We start from the raw sequence: 20,129 nt of genomic DNA, 5'->3' as shown, positions 1-20,129 counted from the left end.
GAACAGTTTCGATGATTCTAGTATCGAAATATCTGACGAAAATATGGTATGGTCAATATGTAATGACCTAAACTTTAAATATGTGCAGTTCACAATTGATGATGGATCTAATGCTACTAAAGATGCATCAAATTCAAAACCAAGTGGAATTAATGCATTTTCGGTACTCATGAGCTATGCAGTTATGTTACAAGAAGCTAGCTAGCATACTACAGAGGGTGTCTAAGGACCAGAAGGTGCATATACTACAGATGAAAGCAGTGCATATTAAAAGCAGATAGCCATATAAAGTTCATGCATAAAAAAATATGTTCAAAAGTGTATATTTGTGCAGTGTTAATTATACAAACAACAAAACAAAATGAAAAAGAATGCAGAAAGTTGAAATACATATAAAAAGGGAGATAATTTAATTATATCAAATTATGTCCCCTTTCAATAAAGTGAGTTGAAAATTCAGTTGCTTCTTTTAGGTAAAAGATATAAAAATTGAGAGACAAAAAATATCGCTCGCTCCATATTTCTTCAAAATTTGAGGGGATGAATTTAAAAATATAAATTTAAAATTCGCTCGCTCGCCCCATTTTTTTGGGGTAAAATCTCAAAGAACTATTAATTAATTTGGTGTGGCCTTATATATAATGTATTCAGGACATTTAAAACAATGGTGCACAATGTCATGATTTTGAGAGTATAAAAAGCTAAATTGTATAATGTTAAGACCTGGAGTCAGTATCACAAAAATGTGTATTTGACTATGATCTTGACATTTATTACAAAGCTAATGTGAAAAGTAGAGCATTAGTTTATAATACTTGAGTATGAAAACCTAACCTGTAAGATGAAGGTGCTGTATTTGATAATTATCTTAAGAGTATTAGAAACTAACCTGTAAAATGTAAACTTCATATACATTTTCTCCAGCAACTTCAGCTGATAAAACTTCACTCCTGAAACAACAATAATGATGATGTCCTAAATTTTCATACAAAATTGGTAAAAAGAAAACTTTAAAATTAAAGAAGAATGTTTCCAAGGACATGAATCAGCTAAAGCTTTGCAATTTTCCAAGTTACAAAGGAGCATATATGCAAAATGTTAAATGACTAACAACCCAAATTTTAACTCTGTCTGCATGTTGTGCTTCTTACATTGTGAATGAGTTTCATATAATTAGCAAGAGACAAACTAATGTTAGAGTGCGGAAATGAAAACGGGAGACGAAAGACTGACAGTCAAGGGTAACACTAAATAAAGCCTTTGCCTACAATGGGCATAAAAACAAGACTAATAAACTGGTATTTTATATACAAATTTGTAAGGGTTCTGTGGAACCCAGTGTCTCTCCTACTTTTGCTGTTAATCACAGGGTAAAATCAAAGAGCTGAAAGCTCTGAGGAAAAGTGACGCCACTGTCTCTAATATTGGGATAGTTTTTATGCAAGTCTTGATTTTCACACACCTTAATTAGTATAACAATGCAACATGTCTCGTAAGCATATAATTGATATTCGTATATGTGTGTGTGTGAAGTGAAGGTTACAACTGGCTGGTTTTTTTAAGACAAATGAATAGGTCAAGACTACCTGAATTGTACAAATAAATACCGTAGAAAGGCTTGTATATTTCTCACTGGTACATAGTCTGAATCAGGGTCCGTTCGCGCCCATTCACATTTGCGCCCACTCATGTTCGCCCCCTTTCACTTTCACACCCTACATGTTCGCACCCAATCTTAATTGGTTTTGTGTTTAATAACTCTGTAAGCAAGTGTTTTCTTATAAGTATAATTGTTGTCATTGTCTCAAAATAAAGTGAGACCGCACTTTTTTTTTGTGTTGAATAAAACTTAATCATGTTTTGGATAGCGTATTGTTAAAAATAATAATAATCCTTTCTAAATAAAGTGGTATTTTGTCAACGTTTTATTTTGTGTTGAATAACTCTTAATCATGTTTTGGTTAGTGTATTGCTATAACTTTGTTTCATTGACTTGTTTCAAAATGAAGTGAGATTCTGACTATGTTTTTTTCTGTGTGTTGAATAAATTTTATCATGTTTTGGTTATAATAGTGGATTGCTATATTTTGGTTCCTATATTTTATTGTTTCGTTGTTTCAGATCAAAGGGACCAAGCTGTTAAAAACAATTATCTTTTGTGTTTTTCCACCAAAGTAATTTAAAACAACAATCATGATTTTCCAATTATTCAACTTGAATTTGAGATAAAATTGGGCGCGAATGAGTAGAGTGCGAACGGACCTTGGGTGCAAACGTGAGAGGTGCGAACGTGTAGGGTGCAAAAGTGTATTGGGAGCGAACAGACCTGCTACCACATAGTCTGAACCCCCTTCTCCCACAAAATATTAAGTAAATAATCTTTTTGTTACTGTTATCAAAGGTCTAATGAAACTCAGGTAATTTCAAACATTTGTCAAAGAATTCTAGTCAAACTGGCACCTGGTTAAATTGGCACCTGGACAAATCGACACCTCATATAGTCAATTCGTCACCCATGTTAAATATATATTTTTAACAGCATTTTAAGCAAAAAGAGTAAAAATAAGAAAGGGGTTGCCAGAATTTTTTCAGTATTTAAGCAAAAAGAGATAAATACTAACTTTCACATTTTTGGGTGTTCATGTACATTTTGTATATATTTATTTTTCTCAACTAAATGACTTTTTTGGTGTATTTTTAATGATATATATATGAGTAGTCCAAATAATTATTACGTCTGGCAAGGCTTTTTTAATTTTATTCTGGGACACCTTCCTAAGACCGCAAGGCTATGTTAATTTTTTTCTGGGTCGTAGGAAGGCGTCCCAGAAAAAAAATAAAATATCCTTGCCAGACATCATAATTATTTGGACTAATACATGAGATATTGGATATTTTTATGCATTATTTTAACCAGTTGAGCATTTTACAGGATTGTTCGTTTAATGTTGTTTAAACTTTACTGAAAAAACACCTTAAATTTGCTAATTATTTGGCATGAAAGTTTGATTTATTGAAAGGGACTCATAGTTTTCCATTTTATTTAAATAATTGTCTAATTGTTAAAACAACAGCTTGGGCAAGGGCTTCGTTGTTTACCTTTATACACAACAACATATTCACTTTGGTTTCGTTGTTTACCTAAATACACAACAACATATTCACTATGTACTTGGTAACAGTTATTAATTGATTGAATAGAAAATATTATAACAAATATTATTGGATGCCGAATTGACGTCAAATAGGTGCCGATTTGACTAGATGCCAATTTAACCAGGTGCCGACTTGACTTGTACGTTTCAATTCCTCTGCGATCGTTTGCGGTATTTTCTTGAGAAAACCTATTTTCCATCATCAAAGAGAAGAAGAAACTGCTTGAAAATGATTCTGGAACGCTTAATGATTGTTAAAATAAGTTTAATTCACTCAAAAAACAATTTTGAAACTTGCAATGTTTAAACAGGAAGTTTCAAGAGCACGTGTAAAAGAAGAAATTAACCGGTGAGAGTGGAAATCCGTACATGGCAGATATCACTATAGTACAACTTTCAAAGTAAAACAGTTCCATCCTTTTTGTAAAACAGTCTTTAATATACCTATCACATTAATGTTTGAAGAGTCTTAAGGTTATTCGAACCATATAAGTCGGTATGAAACACCAAAACGGAATGAACAATAACCGATTACGTTTTGTAGTTTACAAATTCTAAACTGGTTCCCGTCAAACTACAACACTTTGTTCGAGTGTAGTGGAATACAAGCAGAAACCAGTTAGTTTGTAAAATAGTAATATGAAACCGAGTGTAAACTGGTTCCTGGCTGATTACTACACAATGATCATGCATAATGATAACACAAGCAGATTCCAGTTTGTATTGAAAATAGTAAATACGAAACCAAGCGCGGTAGGCAGAGAAATGTAATGAAGTTCAGGTCGCCAGTAATGGAACAATGACTGCGTCATTTTCCAAAAAATGAGAAAAAAAATAATATAATATTCCTCTTGATACTATCTTTTGATTGTCCAAGTTTTGTAAGAATCCAGGATAGTTAATGAATCTAATAAATGTTTAAAAATTTTAACTTTAGAATGTATGTAATGTTAACTGGAAGAAATACTAAGTCCATTTATAAGTTATATATGAAAAAAACAGGAACAAAATTTTAACAAAGTTTCCTTCTAGATACTAGCTTTTGGTAATAAACAAGTTTTTGTCCAAGTTTTGTACAGATCAAGGATAGATTAAGAAAGTTATTAAATTTTAAATACTTTAACCACAGAGAGAATGTAATGTTAGCTGGCAGAAAAAACTAACTCCATTTATAAGTAAAATACGGAAAAACAGAATTTTTATTTTTACGAAATATACTTCTGGATATTTTCTTATGATCATAAACAAGCTTCTGTCGTAGTTTGGTAGAAATCCAGGAGTTTAAGATTTTATTAAAATTTCAAAAACTTTAACCACAGAGTGAAAATTTGTGGCCACCGCCGCTGATGGAAGGTAGGATCGCTATGTCTCACTTTTTCTATAAAAGTATAAGGCTCGACAAAAATTACTACATTTGCTTTAATTCTTATACAACTCACACAATGATAGTATCGTTGGCCTGGATTGAACTTAAATCATCACCATTCTGGAAAAACTTGTAAAATTTACTCTTGTATGATTCAAACACTCGCATCTGTAAATAATGAAATAAGCAAATAATATTATGAGTACTCGGGTAAAGAAAAATTGCATTAGAAAAGAAAACTGTTTCATTATTGGTCAGTTAATGTAAGATTTTTTATGCTTAATTTCAATGTGAATTTCATCATTTTCTTCATATTTCTATACCCAGTGTGAATTGTAATAACTCCATATGAACTCAATATGAACTTAAATTATCTATAAATTCCAATATAATAAGTAACAAGCTTTTGGCAAGTTTATTGTTATAATTGAAATTTATTAACTAGTTGACATCAAGCTATATCCATTTCCCACTATTTCTCTTTTTGGAAATATTGTCTTTGTGTGGGCTTTTTTGTAACACATCATCAGCTGAAACACAGGCCTTTTAGAGACCTTAACTTGAAAAATTTATGTTTTCTTTATTTCATCCTCTACAAATAATGAAGTAAATGATAATGCAGACACCAATTTTCAACATTGATATAAACAAACCATTTCCTCAAAAAGTGGATCCCTCGTGACCTTTCCTAGTCATCAATGTCAAAATAAATAGCCACAGGAAATATTCTGTAATTTCTTATCAAATTAAAGTTTATGCCATTAAAATTTAAAGCCTATTCAAATGCAATCCATACAGTATGATTCAAGAAATATTTCTTCATGCGGTGCAATAGATATAAGGTCATCTTATACTATGTTAAAAGCACTCAAAAGAATATAACACAATAAAATCAGACAAAAAACAAGGACAAAGTATAATATAAGGACTTTGGAACATTAACATACTATCGTTTGTCTTCTACTTCAGAATTTGATGAAAAAAAAACATTACAAACACTTACATTTCTTGGACTAACACCAGTCTTTTTATATACTGCATCTTTTAACATCTGAGTTGTACTTTCTTTAGGCAGTCGTAGTATTAACTAAAAAACAGAAAAGAAATGGGCTTCTAATTGATCTATCATTACCATACCAGATTTCTACAGTTAGAAATTTTACAGGTATCCAGAAATTAGTAATGTGTTCAATAATTGGTCTCTAAGACCAAGTTCAAGAACTACTAATGATAAGTCACAGATATGTACCATTAGGTTAAAACAGATGCATGAAACCAATTAACAGTGCTACAGTTGGTTACAAGAAAGTAAAAGTTTCATACCTGTACTGGTGTTTTGTAAGGATCTTTCCACATAAATATGACAGGTATTAATCTTTTTTTCTTAGGTAATGGTACTTGTAAATACAGGAATGGATCAAATGTTATCGACACCTAGAAATAAAAACATATTTATTGGTTAAATTTCAAAGAAAAGTTCAATATTAACATTTTACATAAATAATCATTAATACTGCTTCACCTAAAAATCAAATAAAGAAGACAAATTTGTGAATGTCAGAAATTATCTGGAATTAGCAGTGCCAAATGATTTTTATTTTTTTTTAAAGCATAATCCAGTAAACTTTATAATTTCTTTCCCGCTTCTTTTTACAGCAATGGTTTATGACAGAACTAAACGTGAAAAAAAATCAAAGCATTGTTGCTTTCATAAGTTAATATTTTTCTGCCTCATATTTTGCCGTTTAATGATGGAATTTAATTAAAAGTTTCAAGTTGCACGCTACAAGCTACAATAATCATACTTTGCCACAAACAGGACAGACAAGTTTAGATTTGTATTGTCCCTGAAACAGGTCAACAATAAATGAGTTGTTCCTTTTCTTGTACACTTCCCAGGCTTCATCTGCAACAACCTACAAAACATAAACCCATGCAGTCAGAAATAAAACTAACTAGAGGCTCTAAAGAGCCTGTGTCGCTCACCTTGGTTTTTGTGAATATTAAACAAAGGACGTAGATGGATTCATGACAAAATTGTGTTTTGGTGATGGTGATGTGTTTGTTCATCTTACTTTACTGAACATTCTAACTGCTTACAATTATCTCTATCTATAATTAACTTGGCTTAGTAGTTTCAGAGAAGATTTTTGTAAAACCCAACAACAGGTTGTCCGATTCACCTGAAAAATTCAGGGCAGATAGATCTGGACCTGATGAACATTTACCCCATGTCAGATTTGCTCTAAATGCTTTGGTTTTTGAGTTATAAGCCAAAAACTGAATTTTACCCCTATGTTCTACTTTAAGCCATGGCGGCCATCATGGTAAGTTGACCGGGTCACGCCACACATTTTTAAAACTAAATACCTAAATGATGATTGTGGCCAAGTTTGGTTAATTTGGCCACGTATTATCAGAGGAGAAGATTTTTGTAAAAGATAACTAAGATTTACAAACTAGAGGCTCTCAAGAGCCTGTGTCGCTCACCTGTTAATGTGTTTACTGATGTCAGCCATCTTCGTTGGTAGGCGGGGTCATTAGACACTTTTTTTAAAAATAGATACCCTAGTATTATGATTGTTGCCAAGTTTGGTTAAATTTGGCCAAGTCGTTTTAGAAAAGATTTTTATACAAGTTACAAAAATGACGAAAAGTTGTTCAATATTGACTATAAAGGGCAATAACTCCTTAAGGGGTCCTCTAACAATTTTGATCATGCTGACTTATTTGTAGATCTTACTTTGCTGAACATTATTGCTGTTTACAGTTTATCTCTATCTATAATGGTATTCAAGATAATAACCAAAAACTGCAAAATTTCCTTAAAATCACCAATTTTAGGGCAGCAACCCAACAACAGATTTTCCGATTCAACTCAAAATTTGTGAGGGGATATATCTTATTCTGATGGACATTTAAATCTTGAAAGATTTGCCCTAAATGTCTTAGTTTCAAAGATATAAAGCAAAAACTGCATTTTACCACTATGTTCTAATTTTAGCCATGTCAGCCATTTTGTTTGGCAGGCTGGGTCATCGGACACATTTTTTAAAACTATAAACCACAATGATAATTGTGGCCAAGTTTGGTTAAATTTGGCAAAGTAGTTTTGAAGAAGAAGATTTTTAGAAAAGTTACAAAAAATGACGAAAAGTTGTTAAAAATTGACTATAAAGGGCAATAACTCCTTAAGGGGTCAACTGACAATTTTGGTCATGTTGACTTATTTGTAGGTCTTACTTTGCTGAACATTATTGCTGTTTACAGTTTATCTCTATCTATAATAGTATTCAAGATAATAACCAAAAACTGCAAAATTTCCTTAAAATAACCATTTCACAGGCAGCAACCCAACAACAGGTTGTCCTATTCGTCTGAAAATTTCAAGGCAGATAGATCTTGACCTGATCAACCATTTAACCCCTGTCAGATTTGCTCTAAATGCTTTGGTTTTTGAGTTATAAGCCAAAAACTCCATTTTACCCCTATGTTCTATTTTTAGCCATGGCGGCCATCTTGGTTGGTTTGACGGGTCACGCCACACATTTTTTAAACTAGATACCCCAAGGATGATTGTGGCCAAGTTTGGTAGAATTTGGCCCATTAGTTTCAGAGGAGAAGATTTTTGTAAAAGTTTACGGACGACGGACGACGGACGCAGGACGACGGACGACGGACGCCAAGTGATGAGAAAAGCTCACTTGACCTTTCAGGTCAGGTGAGCTAAAAATTGACTATAAAAGGAAATAACTCCTAAAGGGGTCAACTGACCATTTCGGTCATGTTAACTTATTTGTAAATCTTACTTTGCTGAACATTATTGCTGTTTACAGTTTATCTCTATCTATAATAATATTCAAGATAATAACCAAAAACGGGAAAATTTCCTTAAAATTACCAATTTAGGGGCAGCAACCCAACAACAGGTTGTCCGATTCACCTGAAAAATTCAGGGCAGATAGATCTTGACCTGATGAACATTTTTACCCCATGTCAGATTTGCTCTAAATGCTTTGGTTTTTGAGTTATAAGCCAAAAACTGCATTTTACCCCTATGTTCTATTTTTAGCCGTGGCGGCCATCTTGGTTGGTTGGCGGGGTCACGCCACACAATTTCTAAACTAGATACCCCAATGATGATTATGGCCAAGTTTGGATTAATTTGGCCCAGCAGTTTCAGAGGAGAAGATTTTTGTAAAAGATAACTAAGATCTACAAAAAATGGTTAAAAATTGACTATAAAGGGCAATAACTCTTAAAGGGGTCATTTGACCATTTCCGTCATGTTTACTTATTTGTAAATCTTACTTTGCTGAACATTATTGCTGTTTACAGTTTATCTCTATCTATAATAATATTCAAGATAATAACCAAAAACAGCAAAATTTCCTTAAAATTACCAATTTAGGGGCAGCAACCCAACAACTGGTTGTCTGATTCATCTGAAAATTTTAGGGCAGATAGATCTTGACCTGATGAACATTTTAACCCCATGTCAGATTTGCTCTAAATGCTTTGGTTTTTGAGTTATAAGCCAAAAACTGCATTTTACCCCTATGTTCTATTTTTAGCTGTGGCGGCCATCTTGGTTGGTTGGCGGGGTCACGCCACACAATTTCTAAACTAGATACCCCAATGATGATTATGGCCAAGTTTGGATTAATTTGGCCCACCAGTTTCAGAGGAGAAGATTTTTGTAAAAGTTAACAACGACGGACGCAGGACGACGGACGATGCCGGACACCGGACGCCAAGTGATGAGAAAAGCTCACTTGGCCCTTCGGGCCAGGTGAGCTAAAAAGATCAAAATTATAAAAGTTTAAAAGCTGGAATACTTCCCACTCATTGTAGTTTTACCTACCAATTAGTTGTCAAATGTGAGGAAATACTACATTTATCAGTTGTAATGGTAAAATGTTCATTCTAGTACATGTAATTATATAATAATTTATACACATAATGCATTTTACCCGACATAAAAAAATTATACATTCAGCAGTTCCAAATAAACACCCAATTTGGCAAGAATTTTGGTGCTACATGTATTGGAAAGAAGAGCAAGGGATGACCATATTTCTATACCACAGTCAACTCTTTAGATATTGTACCAAGTTCAAAATAAACTGTTTATGGAATGAACAAATACAATAAAATCAAGGAACTAATGTCAGTTCTATTCAATTTTTCTGGACAAAATCTAATAAAAATACTTATATAGCAAATACTATACTGTAACAGCATTTTAGACTGGCTAATTCCTAGCTTATGAAAATAGTTAGTATATCAACTTACATGGTCAGGTCGCCCATCTGAGTCCACCGTCCCTGTATAAGGCTTTTTTCTCACTCGATTTAAATCCTAAAAGTCATAACAAAATCTTTAAATTGAAATGATTTACTAGTTCAGTAAAAAATATAAATATAAATAGCTTTCTCATTTCAATTATTAGCGTCTGTTAGTAATCAATATATAATTTGTTTTTCCAAAATAAAAGGAAGATATATTTTCTTAATTTTTTGGAGATTTTAAATGAGTATAGTCAATCAAGTATAATTGTATTTCCAATTTCTGCAAAGATATTATTCAAAGAAATTATTTGAGTATTGTCCCTTGCTGTCTATAAGTAACACAAACAGTCCATATTTTGGCACAGGAAGCCCCTTATATATATCTGATCAAAAGTTAATTGCAGCTGCATAACTTCATGTCCTATAGGAAAATCTGTGCATATTTCGTGTAATTCTGTCATTATTTTTTTAAATAGTTGCGGGTTAGCCAACTGATTTAAGCAGAGATGTATAAGTTCATATGTGGGTATGGTAAACACTCAAAATTCCTACAGCTCCTCTAACAGGCAATGTAATAATATTTTTATTTTCATAAATTGACATGGTTGATATCTTGGCACTGTTAGAGAGGTTACTAGTGTTTGCAAAAAAAAAAAATGCAACTCTTTTGCATATGAAAACAAACATTACCTCATGAAGTCCATCTAACAAGAAAGCCATGAATTCCTGAGCGTCATGTTGAGCAAATCCTGTGAACTGGCTGGCCTTCATGGATATAAGATACTGAAAGAAAGGAAAAATATGAAAACATGAACACAGAGAAGACAATTTGAAAGACTCAGAAGTTTATGAGGAAAGTTCAGACTCAGCTATAACAAAAATTGATTTTGATCAGTGAACTGTAAAAATGAAGACAGACTGATATAAAGGTACAAAATATAAGCGGTTGTGCTCTGATTTGCAGCCCTGTTTCACATTATGTGACATTTGCTGATATGACAACAATGAGGAACTTCCCTCATCAAGCTTAGTCAGCATTTTACAGTTGTGGTCATAATAAAGCATGTTAAATATTATAATACACTGGACTGACCGAAATGCATTGGATATTGTTTTAACTATAAACATTAAATATATTATCAATTTATGCAGAAGTTGAGAACATAGTCAACCTGAGTACAATATTTTTAGACAACAACCTAACATATTTAACAACTTTAAATATATAGAATTATAAACAAAGTTTATTATAATTATATAAATTGAAAATATCAATTTTAATATCTAAAAGTCGTCTAAATAACAACCCATACCTTTAATTTTGAAGGTGCATAGGAGTAATGAGTTCCAGCCCATAAAACTTTGAGAAGTGTGACAAATGAGACTGCTAACTTCCCTCCAAATCCTAATGGATTGTCTGTATTAATATCATCCTGGTATTTACTACCTAGAAATAAAAAAAAAACATCTATTGGTTTTATACTTTGTTTTTAGAAACAACAGGACATGCTTGAAAATACTGCTATACTTGCATAGAAGCAGAAAACTTTAATTTTGATGAGCACTTTTTATTTTGTAATACTGAACAGAAGCAAGTTGTTCAAGATAAGGACACCATTTGAATTAATGCTAATTTTCTGATACCTGAAATCAAAACTTAGGATTAGGTTAGAAAAAATATAAACTTTCAGTTATAAAACAAGTTAATAAATGGGAAATGTGTTCAGGGGACACCAATGACACCCATTCTTGATATAACACTATTAAGGAACATTACTCAAGAACCAAGGTGACACTATCCAAATTTGTACCTGATCAGAGTTTTGTGGTAATAAGCATTGTGTATAAATTTCATGTTATTTGGTTGAAGCAGACTAAAGTGAGAGAACAGAAACAAATTTGAGATGTATGGATGAAGAAAGGTATAACTCAATCCCCCTCCGTTTTGACAGGGGCATAAAAGTAATGGAAAACATCTACCATGTCTACATTAATGTTAACTGCACATCTTTAATGTACAAAGTGGGTTTTAAACTTAAGCAGCTTTAATTACGCACTTGCATTACAACATGCATTTATTTCTGATTTAATCTGGCAAAAAGACAGCTTCATTATACTCTAAAAATATAAATGAAATATGCTATGCTGTATATTAACTTGATTTTTAATCATTCTATGATTGTTACCCTTGTAAAGAAATATATTCAAAAGTTGAAAGGTACTATACTCACTGAGAAAATAGTCCCTGAACTCTCTGGTATTAGACAAACACTGCAAGACACTATTCATAAAGCATGTATTCCCCAAGTTATCTAGTCCAGTAAATCCTGATCTAACATTCTGTTCTAAGTCCATGTTTTTATTTAGTGGTGATACTTTACATGTAGGTTTCTGAAAAACAAATTAAGATATAACCAGATGCTTCGCAGGGCGCAGCTTTATACGACCGCAGAGGTTGAACCCTGAACATTTGGGGAAAGTATGGACACAACATTCAAGCTGGATTCAGCTCTAAATTTGGATTGTGATTAAATAGTTGACACAGCATAGGTTTCTGACACAGAATGAATGTGGTCTAATGAACTTTATAAAAAAAATTTCACTATGCTGTTGAATATTAATCCTCTCAAAAAAATGTTTGAAGAAATTTTCTTTTTATTTATGAAATATGAAATGAGAAAAATTGACCCCCCCCCCCTAATTTTGTTTTCACATCCCCCTTTCCCTTATTCCAAAACTGATCTCAATTCAAATTTCTAATGGAGTTTGCAACAATAACTGCTTATTTAAATACATCATAAAATATTAAAATGTAAAAAAAAGTGCTTTTTATCACTGAATGGTAAAGATTGTTTTAATTTATCAGTTGGTAGAAAAGTGAAAATACATTGTATATTGTATAAAACAATGATTTAAGTTGATTCAACTACTATTCTGGACAAAGAAAGATAACTCAAATTTTCAAAGAATATTGAAAATATCTTGCTATAGCACAAATATCTATTCTGGACAAAGAAAGATAACTCCAATTGAAAATTGATTGCTATTTCACATCATTGTGCAATTAGATATTTCTTGCTATTGCGCAATACTGTCAATTGAAGATTTCTTGCTATTGAACAATACTGTGCAATTGAAAATTTCTTGCTATTGCACAATACTGTACAATTGAAGATTTCTTGCTATTGCTGAATACTGTGCAATTGAAAATTTCTTGCTATTGCACAATACTTAATATAATAATTTGGAATCCTGATTTGGACCAACTTGAAAACTTTGCCCATAATCAAAAATCTAAGTACACGTTTAGATCCAGCATATCAAAGAAGCCCAAGAATTCAATTTTTGTTAAAATCAAACTTAGTTTAATTTTGGACCCTTTGGACCTTAATGAAGACCAATTTGAAAACGGGACCAAAAATTAAGAATCTACTAACACAGTTAGATTTGGCATATCAAAGAACCCCAATTATTCATTTTTGATGAAATCAAACAAAGTTCAATTTTGGACCCCGATCTGGACTAACTTGAAAACTGGACCAATAATCAAAAATCTAAGTACATTTTTAGATTCGACATATCAAAGAACCCCAATGATTCAATTTTTGTTAAAATCAAACTAAGTTTAATTTTGGACCCTTTGGACCTTAATGTAGACCAATTTGAAAACGGGACCAAAAATTAAGAATCTACATACACAGTTAGATTCGGCATATCAAAGAACCCCAATTATTAAATTTTTGATGAAATCAAACAAAGTTTAATTTTGGACCCTTTGGGCCCCTTATTCCTAAACTGTTAGGACCAAAACTCCCAAAATCAATACCAACCTTCCTTTTATGGTCATAAACCTTGTGTTTAAATTTCATAGATTTCTATTTACCTATACTAAAGTTATGGTGCGAAAACCAAGAAAAACGCTTATTTGGCCCCTTTTTGGCCCCTAATTCCTAAACTGTTAAGACCAAAACTCCCCAAATCAATACCAACCTTCCTTTTGTGGTCATAGACCTTGTGTTGAAATTTCATAGATATCTATTTACTTATACTAAAGTTATGGTGTGAAAACCAAGAAAAATGCTTATTTGGACCCCTTTTTGGCCCCTAATTCCTAAAATGTTAGAACCAAAACTCCAAAAATCAATCCCAACCTTCCTTTGATTGTCATAAACCTTGTGTCAAAATTTCATAGATTTCTATTAACTTAAAATTAAGTTACTGTGCGAAAAACAAGAAAATGCTTATTTGGGCCCTTTTTGGCCCCTAATTCCTAAAATGTTGGGATCAAAACTCCCAAAATCAATCCCCACCTTCCTTTTGTGGTCATTAACCTTATTTTAAAATTTCATAGATTTCTATTCACTTTTACTAAAGTTAGAGTGCGAAAACTAAAAGTATTCGGACGACGACGACGAAGACGCCAACGTGATAGCAATATACGCCGAAATTTTTTTCAAATTTTGCGGTCGTATAAAAAAGAAACAAATTTTGAGAAAGACATACAATCTATAAGTTGTTGATTTAATAAAATAAAATAACGAAATAAAAATAATAACCAGATGCTCCGCAGGGCGTAGCTTTATACGACCGCAGAGGTTGAACCCTGAACGGTTGGGGCAAGTATGGACACAACATTCAAGCTGGATTCAGCTCTAAATTTGGATTGTGATTAAATAGTTGACACATCATAGGTTTCTGACACAGAATGAATGTGTTCTAATGAACTTAAAATTTTTGTTTTCTCTTAGAGCAATTCACTATGCTGTTGAATATTAATCCTCTCAAAAAAATGTTTGAAGAAATTTTCTTTTTTATTTATGAAATTTATATAACAAAGATTTAAGTTGATTCTGGACAAAGAAAGATAACTCCAATTAAAAAAAAATCTTGCTATTGCACAATATTTTGCAATTAGATATTTCTTGCTTACTATTCTGGACAAAGAAAGATAACTCTAATTAAAAAAAATTTGCTATTTCACAATATTGTGCAATTAGATATTTCTTGCCATTGCGCAATACTGTGCAATTGAAAAGACTTGCTATTGCACAATACTTAATATAATAATTTTAGATCCTGATTTGAACCAACTTGAAAACTGGGCCCATAATAAAAAATCTAAGTACATTTTTGGTTTCAGCATATCAAAGAACCCCAAGATTTCAATTTTTGTTAAAATCAGAATAAGTTTAATTTTGGACCCTTTGGACTTTAGTGTAGACCAATTTGAAAACAGGACCAAAAATGAAGAATCTACATACACAGTTAGATTTGGTATATCAAAGAACCCCATTTATTCAATTTTTGATGAAATCAAACAAAGTTTAATTTTGGACCCCGATTTGGACCAACTTGAAAACTGGGCCAATAATCAAGAATCTAAGTACATTTTTAGATTCAGCATATCAAAGAACCTAACTGATTCATTTTTTGTCAAAATCAAACTAAGTTTAATTTTGGACCCTTTGGACCTTTATGTAGACCAATTTGAAAACGAACCAAAAGTTAAGAATCTACATACACAGTCATGACAGTTAGATTCGGCATATCAAAGAACCCCAATTATTCAATTTTGATGAAATCAAACAAAGTTTAATTTTGGACCCTTTGGGCCCCTTATTCTGTTGGGACCAAAACTCCCAAAATCAATACCAACTTCCTTTTATGGTCATAAACCTTGTGTTTAAATTTCATAGATTTCTATTTACTTATACTAACGTTATGGTGCGAAAACCAAGAAAAATGCTTATTTGGGTCCCTTTTTGGCCCCTAATTCCTAAACTGTTGGGACCTAAACTCCCAAAATCAATACCAACCTTCCTTTTGTAGTCATTAACATTGTGTTTAAATTTCATTGATTTCTATTTACTTAAACTAAAGTTATTGTGCGAAAACCAAGAATAATGCTTATTTGGGCCCTTTTTTGGCCCCTAATTCCTAAACTGTTGAAACCAAAACTCCCAAAATCAATCCCAACCGTTTTTTTTGTGGTCATAAATCTTGTGTCAAAATTTCATAGATTTCTATTAACTTAAACTAAAGTTATAGTGCGAAAACCAAGAAAATGCTTATTTGGGCCCTTTTTGGCCCCTAATTCCTAAAATGTTGGGACCAAAACTCCCAAAATCAATACCAACCTTCCTTTTGTGGTCATAAACCTTGTGTTAAAATTTCATAGATTTCCATTCACTTTTACTAAAGTTAGAGTGCGAAAACTAAAAGTATTCGGACGACGACGACAACGACGCCAACGTGATAGCAATATACGACGAAATTTTTTTCAAATTTTGCGGTCGTATAAAAATATAACCATAACAATTAGCTTAGGGCTATTCCAGAAAAAAAAATATGTGGAAGGGAGAAAGGATGGGGGTGGTGGTGGTGAAGGCACTTCAATTACTTTTGTATGGGGAAAGTCACAAAGTAAAATCGTGTGATTATTTTTGTATTTTTAACTGTGCATGTATGTATGCAAAGTAAAATATAATTTTATAGGTGGTGGCCATAAACAAAAAGTGCTTTCCAATACCCATACAGCATAGCAAGCTATGAGAGACCTTAAAATCAGCAAACAAGCCTATAGAAAATTTGCACTTCGTTGAATATAAAGAAATCGACTTTTTAACTGTTCCTTAATTCTAAAGTTTTAAACAGTTAGCATTTAAATATACCTGAGATGATGCTGAAGTACCAGTAGCCCCTTTCATAGAGTCTGCCATGGCTCTGTTGTCTTCATCTCTCTCCTGTTTCTTAGTGATAACAGGATCCTCCAACTCATCAAACTGTACAATTTTAGGTTTTGCGGAACTGGATTTGTTTTCTGAGGACGAGGATGATGATGTTGTGGGTAACCACTCGTCAGATTTAGGTGCTGGGGCAGTCTCTGAAATACAAGAAATTGGTAAATGATAGTGTAGTGCAAAAAATATAAAGCCTTTTATAGGGATACCATTATTTGTTATTTATATTTTTAATCCAAAACCTATTTTTTTACTATCAAACATATGAGAGGCCTCAAAGGAGGAATGACCTACTTTGAAAGGTGTCTATAGAGACAGCTTCTTTTGATAAAGATACCTGTCTATTATAATAGATGGGAGTATATCTTTGTAGTTAATTTTATTATTAAGTTATTATCTCATTTTTTAACTAAAAGCAGAAACCTATATTTCTAAATACTGGAGCCTTTAGTATCCAGACAAGAGGTAAATCTATAAAACTACTCTCACCTTTCCTTTGTGGTGCCTCTAAAGCACCCCATCTTTTACTGACTTCCTTGGAAAGTGTTATCTCCAGTACTGATGGAGATAATTTGTATCTGCATTTTTCTGGTACAATTTCATGTCTTTAATAAAAAACAACAACATAAACAGCTGTGCCCAGAAAATAATATGCCTTCCCTAGCATTCAAATTGTGAAGCATTTGGAAAAAATAGCGATTGTTTGATCAGAAACTAGTTATTGTGAGACTAATAACAATTAAAACCTATAAGCTAACCCAAGGAAGTAAAAATTATCCAAAAGTATCCAGACATTCATTAATTTCAATGACTTTAAAGCAAATATAATTATCAAATATCAAGTCCAAATATTGCTTTACATTTTATAAAAGAATGCATGCAAATGTAATGTCAATTTAGAAACACAAAACTTCAATTTATCAAAATATAACATAAAAGCAATGAAAATATTAATAACAGAATTCTTACTTGAGTTTTACTTCCCAGTTAAATATTGTATCACTGGTTGTATCTTTGTGCAGGTTCAAAAACTGAGGATTCCTGAAAAAAATAATTAACTCTTAGTTTAATCAATTCATTTAAGGATGATTAAAATGTCATCATGATTATAAATAGGAGTAATATTTGAAATTAATGGACTGCTTGGCAAAATAATTTTTCTTTTTCAGTATTTTTTTTTGTGTTGTATTGTTTTATGAGTGTCATGTACAGGCTAGTATATAGAGACAATTACTTCAATTAAGAAATTTTATCTCGAATCAGCTTTGTTCCAGCATGTATTTTTTTAGGCTGTAAAGAACTATCATATGATCATCAGTGTTTTCATTTTTGTTGGTAATAAAAACTAAATATCTACATCTGACACTTGAATTCTGGTGGATAGTTTTCTCATTGTCATTCATACCACATCTCCTTATTTTTACACAAAGAAAGACTTCCTGTTAAGTCACTTTTGGAAATACATTTGAGAATGTTATAAATCCCAATATGAGAATTGAGTCAAAGCGATGAACATGAACAGTAATGCCCCTTTTACTGAAAACAGGTTCTACATTATTGTAATATTTTTTTGTCCCAACTCAGACAGGATTTATAATATTGTTATATAATCTGTATGATAGGTTGATAACATACATTGTTGAGAATTTGACAGAGAATGTTTGGTCTGTCATTTTGACTTCTACTGTATCTTTTTTTACTTCTTTAACATAGATCTGTACTGTCATGGTGTCGTCCTAAAAATAAAGATAGTGATGATAAAAAATGGTAATTTAATATGTTTACTCCATTATCAAACTGTTACTGTATAGTTAGGATAAGATGTATGCCAAACCAATACTGAATTTAAAAATGCAACAGCATACTTCATAAAATTGCTTTCCACAAAAATCAATTGTGAGATAATTTGGACACAAATTTGGGTAGATTAAAAGTTCAGTGAATACTTTTTAATGAAATTTTAAGGTAAGCACAAGTACAGGTAGTAACAGCATAACCAGGTGTAGTTAAGAGATAAAAAGAATATAAATCAACAATCTTGGATAAATAACTGAGTAACAAGATAATGATGTTGATGGTTGACTGTTAAACACCCAGTGACAATTTAAATACAAATTGGAGAAGAGAACATGTTAATGTGATATGTATATGAACCCTGGTTTGTACAAGACCAACATGCTGGTCTTGATTCTTAAATTAAACTTAACTAGACACTGGTAGAACATTTCTGTTAATTCAGAAATTTATGTCCTGTATGTTGTATGTGTGCATTTATTTACAGTTGTTATGGTTATTTTCCATGATACATCTTCTTAACTATTAACATTAAAGAATCTAAGTTTTGATATTTAATTTAAAAAAAAAAGACTTTTAAGGAACTTTTGAATTTTTTATTTGGTACTCTTACTGTTCTTCTTTTATATATTGATCGGTACAAACAATAACCATTTCAGAAATGCTACTTTGTAATCAAGTGCTTAAAAGTTACTGTTCTCAAGTATATGACCTTGTATTAAAAATTATCAGCAATAATTCTAGTATTCATTGAAAAATATAGAGCTACATTCTATTAATATAACAATTACCTTTTCCAAGAAGCTGTTTTTTACATGCTCGAGTTGGTAAACTGGTTCTAAAAAATATGAGAGTAGGAAATCAAATGGAAACTAAACAAGAATGTGTCCAAAGTACATGGATGCCCCACTTGCACTATCATTTTCCATGTTCAGTGGACCATGAAATTGGGTCAAAAATCTAATTTGGCATTAAAATTAGAAAGATCATACCATAGGGAAAATGTGTACTAAGTTTCAAGTTGATTGGACTTCAACTTCATCAAAAACTACCTTGACCAAAAAATTTAACCTGAAACTGGCACTTCCATTTTCTATGTTCAGTAGACCATGAAATTGGGGTCAAAACTCAAAAGTCTAATTTAGCCTTAAAATTAGAAAGATCATATCATAAGGAACATGTGTACTAAGTTTCAAGTTGATTGGACTGCAGCTTTATCAAAAACTACCTTGACCAAAAACTTTAACTGAAGCGGAACAGACGAACAAACGAACTTGCGGACGAACGAATGGATCAGAAAACATAATGCCCCTCTACTATCGTAGGTGGGGCATAAAAATCATATAATTCAAATTAGTAACCTTGTCCTAGATATTAAGCCTTCACTGTCCCTTTTCTGTAGAACTTTCTGCTTAGAGCTTTCATGGAACAATGTTCTTTTGAATAAAAATACAATCAGTCTACAACCTGCTTCCAATTCAAAACTTAATTGTCTATGTATTTAAATTTATTTCTTAATAAACGAAAATAATTGTTGTTTAATACCTGAAATTGTAAAATATCTTTTTTTTCAACACTAGGATTTTGATTTTTGGCAGTTGGGAAAGCAATGTTATTTGCCCTAGTTGCCCAAAAGCAGGATCCCTGAAAGAATGTTCAACAAACTGCAATGTATATTATTGTGTGTACAAACAAGACCACAGGTAGAGAGGAATTTAAATATATCTAGCCAGACAATGCAATAGAAAACATTTTGCTATTTTCAGTTTTTAGGTACATTCAT

At 32.0% G+C, this 20,129-nt stretch overlaps 1 protein-coding gene across 1 annotated transcript in view; it reads right to left on the bottom strand.

Annotated features, from left to right (window-relative positions):
- LOC139493958 (ubiquitin carboxyl-terminal hydrolase 19-like) overlaps nucleotides 1-20,129 on the bottom strand; it is a 39,921-nt gene that overhangs the window by 15,451 nt on the left and 4,341 nt on the right. Inside the window, exons 5-18 of the mRNA XM_071282130.1 lie at nucleotides 19,138-19,184; nucleotides 18,188-18,288; nucleotides 17,522-17,593; nucleotides 17,042-17,157; nucleotides 16,484-16,695; nucleotides 12,044-12,203; nucleotides 11,126-11,259; nucleotides 10,503-10,595; nucleotides 9,817-9,882; nucleotides 6,327-6,437; nucleotides 5,845-5,955; nucleotides 5,525-5,608; nucleotides 4,595-4,689; nucleotides 890-950 (exon numbers count right to left, since the gene is read on the bottom strand). Coding sequence (XP_071138231.1) covers nucleotides 890-950; nucleotides 4,595-4,689; nucleotides 5,525-5,608; nucleotides 5,845-5,955; nucleotides 6,327-6,437; nucleotides 9,817-9,882; nucleotides 10,503-10,595; nucleotides 11,126-11,259; nucleotides 12,044-12,203; nucleotides 16,484-16,695; nucleotides 17,042-17,157; nucleotides 17,522-17,593; nucleotides 18,188-18,288; nucleotides 19,138-19,184 — 1,463 coding nt within the window. The remainder of the gene's footprint in view (nucleotides 1-889; nucleotides 951-4,594; nucleotides 4,690-5,524; nucleotides 5,609-5,844; nucleotides 5,956-6,326; nucleotides 6,438-9,816; nucleotides 9,883-10,502; nucleotides 10,596-11,125; nucleotides 11,260-12,043; nucleotides 12,204-16,483; nucleotides 16,696-17,041; nucleotides 17,158-17,521; nucleotides 17,594-18,187; nucleotides 18,289-19,137; nucleotides 19,185-20,129) is intronic.

Source organism: Mytilus edulis, chromosome 1 (assembly GCF_963676685.1).
Source record: "Mytilus edulis chromosome 1, xbMytEdul2.2, whole genome shotgun sequence".
Taxonomy (NCBI): Eukaryota; Metazoa; Mollusca; class Bivalvia; order Mytilida; family Mytilidae; genus Mytilus; species Mytilus edulis.
Note: the sequence above shows the minus strand (reverse complement) of the source record. Positions and strands in the feature narration are given on the sequence as shown.